Here is a 9398-nt window from a genome sequence, read left to right as displayed (position 1 = left end):
AATTTTCTGGTATTATATTTCAATTTTTATAAATGAACTAGAATAATTTTCTCTTTTTGTGTTTTTAAATGAAAAACAAACTGTGGCCTTACATTTAACGACATGGAGAAAATACTGCACAGCATGCTGGTAGAGCTGAAGGGCTTCCTCATAGTTCCCGGCCTTGTCTTCCTGGGCTGCTTTGCTAGCAAGATCTATCGCTTTCTGTTCAAAGACAGGCAAAATCATACCGTCAAAATCAAAGGATAAGTGTAAGTTTGAAGTACATAATCATATGAAAAGTTGTTTTTTTTTAAATAAAATCAACCTTAAAACAAATCCATCTTTTTTCCTAAGTCACAATAGCATTTTATTATAAATTATAACTATAAAATGCAAATTAAATGTGTTACATGGGTAAATGCTATCTGAATACGACTTTACTTAGAACCACTTGCTAAGATTCTCACATAATTTTTACTTAACAAAAAGTGAAGCATAGGGCTAGTACAGAATAATCAAATAACCCAAAAATTCAAGTTAAAAAGCACTTAGGGAAATTCTCATAATCAAATGCTGCTATATCTAAAGCATATAACAGTAAAATGTAAATGGGTAAAACCCCTTCAGAAGCAATGAGGCAGTGAAATATCAAGAATCAGAAAAATACCTAAATCTTTTAATCTAGTAATTAACTAAAAGGTTTACTGAGCAAAGACAGTCACCAGAAAGGTCTTTTAAAGAACAAAAATAAACCTTGGGAGTTTATGTTTAAACAGTAAATAGATGCCACACAATGGGAAATTATAGGATCATTAAAATAATATTAAGAAACATTAGTAATAACATGGGATGTGTTTACAATGGAAGTTTTGAAAAGATACAATTTTTACATGCAGCACAGGTTCAACTATTCGAAATAACAAAAAAACAAGCATAGGAAAAAGATGGGAAGGAAATTTAACAGAACTTATCTTTGATAAGTTTTCTACTTTTTCACATTTTTCTAAAAGTGTTCATAATGAACATGGACTATTTTTGAAGAATCAAAAAAAAAAAAAAAACCTCCCCAAAATAAATCCATACAAATACGTCCAACTGACAAAGATGCAAAAGTAAATGGTGGAACAACGGGCTTTTTAAGAAATGGTGTGGGAACAACTGGATTTCCAGCAGCAAAAAGAGAGCGAGCACGTGCTAGAACCTTGACTTCCCACTGCACACAAAATGGATTATGGACTTAAATATAAAATGTAAAACTATAACACTTAGTTCTGAGATTTGACATCGAGGGCATGATATATAAAAGGAAAAAAGATAAATTGGACTTCATCAAAAACTTCTCAAAAACTATTGGTCTGTAAAAGATCCTGTTAAAAGGGTGAAAAGACAAGCTACAGACAGAGAGAAATATTTGCAAACCACACATCCAGCAAAAGACTGGTATCTGGAATAAACAAAGAACTCTCAAAACGCAACAGTTAAAAAAAAGAATCCAAGTAGAAAATGGGCTAAAGACATGAACAGACATTTTAACAAAGAGGATATACAGATGGCAAATAAGCACATGAAAAGATGTTCCACATTGTAAGCCATTTAGGGAAATGCAAATTAAAACCACAATGAGATATCACTACATATCCGTAAGAATTGCTAAAAAATAGTGACAATATCAAATGCTGGTGAGGATACAGAGAAATGGTCACTCATACATTGCAAGTAGAATGTAAAATGGCATAGCCACTCTGAGAAACTGTTTTTTTCCCCAAATCTAAACATGCAACTATCATACGAAGCAGCAACTGCATTCTTGGGCAATCGTCCCAGAGAAGAGAAGACTGTGTTCACACACAAACTTTTTCACGAATGCTCCAGATGTCTGTCCATGACTGCGTGGTAAACAAACTGTGGCATATCCACAGCACGGAGAACTACTCAGTAACGAAAAGGAACAAACTACTGATACACACGACTCAGGTGAATCTTGAGGGAATTATGCTAAGTGAGAAGGACCAAGCCCAAAAGGTTACAGACTTTATAATTCCACTTATATAACCTTGAAATGACAACACAGAGATGGAGAACAGAGTAATATTGGCAGGAGGCAGGGATGGTGAGGGGAAAAGAGGTGACTGTGGGTGTACAAGGGCAACGGGGGGGTCTCTGTGGACAGGGCCACTCTGTATCATGACTGCAGTGGAGGACACAGGAACCTGCACGTGACAGAATTCCTGCCTCCTCGCCCCCGACACACACACACGAGGACAAGTAAAACTGGGGAAATCCGAACATGTTCAGTGGGATGTATCAACGTGAAAATCCTGGTTGTGACACCGCTAGTTTTACAAGATGCTACCACGTGAGATGACTGGGTGACGTGGTAGCATCTTGTAACAGGATCTCCGTATTACTTCTCACAACCACATGTGAATCTATAATGATCTCAAAACAAAATTTAACTATCTTTAATTTTTAAAATACACAAACATACAAATAAAGACCAAGCATGGTTTATTACAACTGGATTAATTTAAGTAGTAAAACTGTATTCAACAGAAATAAGACCCAGTAGAAAAAAAATGATCATGGTTATGCTATATGAAAAATAAGCATATAATTAAGGTAAAAAAAAATTACTGAAACAATCCCCAAACCAATCATATGCAAGAGTATTATGTTTTGAAGCAGTTTCTGTGGACTGCACATAGATGGGATGAGAGCTGTAGGAGGGACGAACAGGCCCTCACTGGAGGGAGGAAAAATAAATCGTGTGTTTTACAATTGATAAAATGTAGAAATTACACGTTTCCCAGTTCAAACAGCCTGAACTTAAAGCTAAATTCTCAACAGTCTGGTAAGCTAGGCAGGATATGAAAGGTAGAGGCATAGTACACGGTCACCTGGGTGGGGGGGAGGGGGCATCACTGTGCCTGGTCACGTAAAAATGCATCCAGAAGGCTCAGTGGCTCCCACGCAACAGAAACTCTCCCTCACTCTGGCGTAATGTCCTTCTCACGTTATTTTGAATCGCTTTGCCACTCACCTCTTCAGCCACTTGATCTGTCATTCGCAGTCAGTCCTCTTAATAATCAGTCAGGCCTTAATAATCTAGCTCCGATTACCGTCCCAATGACTTAAACCAGCCTTTCTCTGATGATGGACATGTCTGTATTTGCACTGGCCAGTATGAGACCACTGGCGACATATGGCTTCTGAGCACTTGTGGTTAGTGTGACTGAGGAGTGAATTTTAAGAAAAAATTAAATTTAAGTAGCCACCTGTAGCTACTATACTGGATGGCGCATGTTAAACCTTTGATCGATGATGGTTTGAGAATACACACGTTTCCCTGCTGAGTCCTCCACTTCACCCTGTTTCGGTCAGCATCTTCCATTTTAACTGTCTCGTATGGTTTGAGAGAGCTAATAATTCTTTCAGAATACAATCCTGACCACCTCCACTGCTACCATCCTACTTCGATCCACTATCACATTTGCCACGACTGCCTGGTCTCCTCACCGGTCCGCCTGCTTCCACGCTTGCCACCCTACAGTTTATACAGCAAGCAGTGAAGGGCACCCTTTGATGGCTTCGCCCTGCAGACATGAAAACCCAAGCGCCAAGTCATGATCTACAAGGCCTTCAGTGCCCTGGGCCCTGGCTCCCGCTGGGTGTCACCTGAAACCCCCGGGTCCCTCTTCACTCCGGCAGCCCGTGCAGTGCTGATCCCTCAGCCGAGAACACTCTTCCCTGCGCTTCCGAGACGGACCCGTGACGGTCTCCTTTTCAGTCACAGTTCAAATGGCAAGTCCTCGGAGAGGCCCTCCCTAATCTGCTGCAAAAGCACACTGCCTCCCCGCCTTCCGCTCCCCCCGTCCCTGCACTCCTACCCCGACACCCCATTCACCCTCATGCTCACCTGCACGCTCACCCACTGGCCATCTCCTGTCTACAAAGGACAGAGACTGCATGTGGAGCGCCGCTTTACCCCAGAGCTTCACACAGTGCCTGGCACTCAAAAAAATTGTTGAACAAATGGGAAAAAAAAAAAAAAAAAGTCCCCTATCACTTCCTCAAAATCTCCCTCTCGGTTATTCCACGTCTGTCGTCTCTAACGACGATTTCTCTCCACTAGACATTTTCGTCGGCATACAAACGGCCCTCCTTTAGAAGTCCTTTGTTGACACCAAAACACCAGTGAGCTTGGTTCTGTGTCCCTGCTACCTTTTAGAAACCAAGTCTCACCAGAGCAGCCTCTTCTCTTTCCACTCCCTTTCCCCCACCTTACCCTTCAGCTCAGCCCTTCGGACCCCGATCATACCCACGCCACTGCTCACGGCAAGGCTCTCCATGCAGCCGGCTCCGGCTTCATCTGGATCTCCTGACGACAGTCTTCAAAACCTGTCGCTCCCTTCCTGAACACTGCCCTCTGCTGAGCTCCCCAGCACCGGCTCTCCTCCCACCTGACAGCTGCTGCTCAGTCTCCTTTGCTGACTCTTCCTCTGGTACACAGTGCTCCTCAGGGTGTGGGTGGGAGCCCACTTCTTTCTGATTACTCCCTATATAATCTGTTTCTGATGATTTAAGCTGATTATCTTTATGATGACGCCCGCATTTATTCAATTTTAAAACATATTACTCTTTTGTTTAAAATCCTTCCAGTGGCCTGTTTCTGTGTGTGTGTGTGGGGGGAGTTGTTTTGTTTGTGCCTGTCCTCTCCCATTAGAACATAAACTCCATGAGGATGGGAGTTATGTCTACTGAACCCACTTTTTCACATTCCATAGCAGAGGCTGGCAAAAGACTGGATGAATATATTACCCCACGGTGACTCAGGATCCAGTCATCGACACAGAAGTATAAAGGTTGGGAACATCGGGGACTGTCCTTTTCAGGTAAGACCATGGCATGTCCAACTAGAAAACACCGGGACACTCGGTAAACTCTGCAATCACCCACCACCGGAGGAAAGATGTGTCAGCCCCTGCCTGCCCAGGCGAATTCTTTTCCCTGGGCTCCTGAGCCCATGCCCACCTTCCTCCTGTGACATTTACTCCATCAATTTTATGCCACTCTACTGTCCTCCCAACCAAACCTTTCCCTTTTCGTTGGGGCCTTCCTCCGCATAAAAATATACGTAAATCCCACCTCAGACTTGAATACAAAACACAAACTGAAACACACCAGCTCTCCCCGGTTCTTAGGTTCCCCTCTAGCTACAATCTTAGTTCTTTTTCATGTCCTCAGCAAAATCTCAAGTTCATCTCGGTTTCTTGATTCCTCCCACGTCGATGCTTCCTCCTCCTTGGCTGTCAAATCTCTCACTTACCTAGTTGCCCCTCTGCAGCATTTAACCTATTAAAACACCTGTGGCCTCCACCTGTGGCCCTCATGGCATCACTCCCTCCTGGTTTTACTCTTGACAATGTAACGATTCTTTTTCAGGTTCCCCTTTCTCTCGCTTTCTGCAGGGTCTGTTTTTCCTCATTCTGTAAACTCTCCAAGATGCTCCCAACCTCTGCCACCATCTGAAAAGCTGGTGATGCCCAAATCCTCATTTCCAGCCCAGCCCTCTCTCTCTAGTTCTACATTATGTACCTGGTTTCTCACCGGACATTTCCCCTCGATTGTCCCCAAAGGCATTTCAAACTCAGGAAGTTCAGGATCTCCCTGGCCCCAGACAGGACCCTGTCCTTGTAATCCCAGAACCAGTGCCTACCCACTCACACATCCAATCGAGGATCTGGAAGAAAACCCAGACCCCACCCCCCACCCCCCCCGCTTTCACTTTCCAAATGCAGACCCAAGGCTGACTGTTCGCCCTCTTCAATTTGTGTCGGATCAATTTCTTCTCCTTTATTCCAGCAGCTACACGACTTTGGCCCTGACCTCTCCCATCACACAGAACCCTGCCTAACTGGTCTCCCTGCTTCCAGGTTTGCTATGTCCCCTGTACGCCTGATAGTTCTGCTGTAAAATGAAAACCCGAGCACATGACCGACTATGACTCCCAATCTACACAGCAGGATGAGGACCAAAGATCTATGTGCGGCGCACAGCTCTCCTCATGACGTGGCCTAACCAGGCTCCCCGTCCCACCCCGCACACTCAGTCCCAGTCATGCCGAACTACTGAGACAGCACAGACAACTCAGACTCCAAGCCTCACTGTACTCTCCACGCAGAATACCCAACCCCACTGTCTCCCTGTAAAACTCCAGCTTCTCCGAGGCTCAGCAGTCGTGGTCCTCCTGCTGCAGAGCCGTCCCAACAGCCCAGGCGGCCTATTCCTGTGCTTCCTCTAGGTTTCCACACCCCTGGACACACTTCCAATGATCACACAGTATCCTGTTAGTCACTTAACGTGTCTGCTTTCACATCAAAATAGAAGCCCTTGGAAGTCAAGGATAATCTTTTATGATTCCCCAAGAGTTAGCAAAATTCATGGCATAACACTCAAAATATTTAGGATTAGCCTTTGGGTTCCATGCTACTGCTTTACTTGCAATTTCTCCCAACCCTTTCTCACCAAAGTTTATTACATTTTTAGACTGAGGCATAAGTTTTTTCTCTGCCTGAATGAAACTCACCTACCTATCCAAGCAAGGATAATTTTGTAGTGAAAATAACACAAACTTGTAAGCAGGCAGACCTGGATTCAAAACCCTTCAACATTTATTAACTGTATGTCTTTGGGAAAATCTAACCTTAATTAAAGCTTCGGTTCCTTATACTGCAAAATTGGAATAATTCACCTTGAAGAGCTGTTCTGTGGATTAAGTGAGATCTCATGAAACATCACACAATTACTGCCAGTATCTTTCACTTTACCTAAGCTCACAATCACCTCCTCTGTGGAACATTTCTCATTTGTCCTCCGAGAGTTAGATCTGCCCTCCCACACTAACTTCTAATTCTACCATAGCACTTATTACATTATTTTATAATTTTCATTTTCAGTTATCTGCATTCCTTCGTTAGGTTATAAGCATCTGGCTACAGGGGTTTTTGCCTTGTTCGGTGGGAATGTTATTCATTACTTGAGTATTTTGCATCCAAGTTTCCTAGGTTCGAAGGTTGAAAAGGTTGAATGAGAAAGTTTACCATTAAGAGAATTATAACTTGATACTTCTCCCTGTTTAATACAAGCAACTATGCCTTTAATATGGGTCCATCTCTAGCCCATTCGCTGAAGAACACGCAACAATCCTATTCAAATACGATGCCAACAGACTACAGAATGAAACTGCAAATCTTCCAAAAGAAAAAAAAGATATCAATAAATGGACAAAAATCATGTTGCAGAATGCCCAAATCAAACCAAGGATGACAGGATGGGCGTTTCAAAAGAAGTTATCTTTGCTATGCATAGAAATAATACTTTTATGAAATGACTAATATTTCTTTCCAAGTACATTTACCAAAAACCCTTTCTGAATGGGGCTACAAAAAACTACTGTCAAGTGAAGACTGTTGTATTTTAGTGTAATGCAATCTTGTTGGAAAGGTACATTAATCAACACGTGACTTGTTCTTTATTCTAAGAAATGTCAGTTGAAATTTTAATATTTTATGAAAGATATAAACATTCATTTTCATAATCTTTTGGGTTGATTCTCAAGATAAAAGTCCTAAGCAAGCCCCTTTCCCCTCCACTCTTTTTTGTAAAATTTTGGTTTCTATTTAAATGGGTCTACTTTCAGAGGTCTTTCGTCAGGATCAACGATGCTAGGTCAAGTAGGTCCTCCGTTATCCTTGGTGCCTGTACCAGGCACTCAATAAATGCCTTTTAAACAAAGTATTGCAAGACCAAGACAAGGATTCAATATAGATATTTCACCCGACTCTTTGGTCCCACACTGACCTGGTGATGGGGCATTTCGAGGCCAAGCCACATTCCAAACCCCACTGAAGCCCTAGACCCACTGAGGATGGGAGATCCTTTCAGAAATTCCTTTTCTGTGTCCATTCCACAGAAGTCTAACGATTAAGTCTAAAACTTAGCATCCCATGATATACGTATAAACCATCGTGCTCACTGCTGTGGGGATGGGGAGGCGAAGCCACAAAGTAATTTAAAAATATTCCCTGCTCTCATATATTACGTTTTGGAAGCCACAGGAGAGCGCACCTAAACTCATATGCTCAAAGAATTCAGGGATTCCGCAGACTCCAAGGCTGCGCTCACGTTCCTATTCACCCGACAGCGCGAAAAGAAGGGCTCTGCTATAGCAACTGGAGGAACGAAGAACGAGGACCACCCTATCGTCGACTGGTCCAGGGCACTGCTGTGTAAACATCACGTTCTTTCCACCCTCCCTTACACTGAATAAAGCGTCTGTTCACGGCTCTCTGTCCAGTGCGGTGCAGACCCGGCTGGTTTGAAAAAAATAAATAAATAAAGGAAAGCCTCGACCAAAGTCAAGAGTCTCGGAAAGCCAATGGGCTCCGGAGCCCCCGGAAGCTGGCAAAAGGCAGCGGACTCTCCCACCTGCACCTGGGCGCCGCCTCCGCCCCGCACCAGGGGCGCGGCCGCTTCTTCCCTCCTCCCCGGCCCCCGCCCCGCGCTTCCCCTCGGCGCCAGCTTTACAGGGGGAGGGTGGGTAGTGATACCTGGAGGTTGGACGTGGTGGACGCCATGGCGGAGATCCGAGGCGGTGCCCTAGGGAGGAACGAGGGCAGAGGACCAACAGCAGCGACGTCGAGCCACGCCCGGTGTAGCCCCAAACGCACGCAGCCCGGTGAGGCTCTCCGGCGGCTTCCCTTCCGGAACCCGTTCCAAAGCAACACGCCGCTCCCGGAGCCGCCAGACCCTCCTCACAAAACTTCCGCAATCCCAAGCCCCCTCCGGGCTCGCGTCCCGCCTCTTGCCTGGGCACTTCCGCTTCCGTCATCAGCGCGCGCGCGCCCCAGTCCTTAGCCATCCGGGTCTCGCCTCAGCCTGGGGCATCGCGAGGCTGGGAGAGGTGTTCCTGAAGCTCACCGAGGGCCTGGCGGAAGTCGGGCTGGGCGCAGGCGCACTGCCGCTGCGGCGTAGGGGCGAGGTGGCCACCGCGAGCCGAAAAAGCGATTCTTGTTTCTTCTTTCTCTTATACTTTAAGATGAGTTATTATTGGCGCTGGCTCATGCTCGCCTACGTCATGGCGCATGCTCTGTCGCTCTAAAGCTTTTTGAGTTGAAAAAGGTCATCCCATCTCCAAGACCCATGGGGTGTGGACTTTGGATTTGTTACTGTGCCCGGCTTACTGTTTTCTCATCTAGAAGGCGGGTGATTGTAGACGTCAGGGTTGTGAATAATACTAGTGGTGCTGGGTAAGGCGCATAGCACGGTGACGGGTGAACATTAAGGTATCAGTACGTGGTAGCACTTGTTACTGCTCACACTTTACACTTCATCCAACAAGCATTTTTTTCAAATGG

The 9398-nt window shown here is 44.8% G+C and overlaps 1 protein-coding gene across 2 annotated transcripts in view; it reads right to left on the bottom strand.

The window, feature by feature from the left end:
* Positions 1 to 8852, bottom strand: part of VPS4B (vacuolar protein sorting 4 homolog B) — a 24897-nt gene extending 16045 nt beyond the window's left edge. Inside the window, exons 1-2 of one of the 2 annotated variants that reach the window (XM_011361059.2) lie at positions 8592 to 8852; positions 93 to 204 (exon numbers count right to left, since the gene is read on the bottom strand). In XM_011361059.2, the coding sequence (XP_011359361.1) occupies positions 93 to 204; positions 8592 to 8618 (139 nt within the window). In that variant the 5' untranslated portion in view covers positions 8619 to 8852. The remainder of the gene's footprint in view (positions 1 to 92; positions 205 to 8591) is intronic. The other variant, XM_011361060.2, reaches the window with a different exon arrangement.
* Positions 8853 to 9398: the final 546 nt, after the last annotated feature.

The sequence above is a fragment of the Pteropus vampyrus genome, unplaced genomic scaffold (genome assembly GCF_000151845.1).
Source record: "Pteropus vampyrus isolate Shadow unplaced genomic scaffold, Pvam_2.0 Scaffold62, whole genome shotgun sequence".
Taxonomy (NCBI): Eukaryota; Metazoa; Chordata; class Mammalia; order Chiroptera; family Pteropodidae; genus Pteropus; species Pteropus vampyrus.
This window is presented reverse-complemented; position numbering and strand designations above follow the sequence as displayed.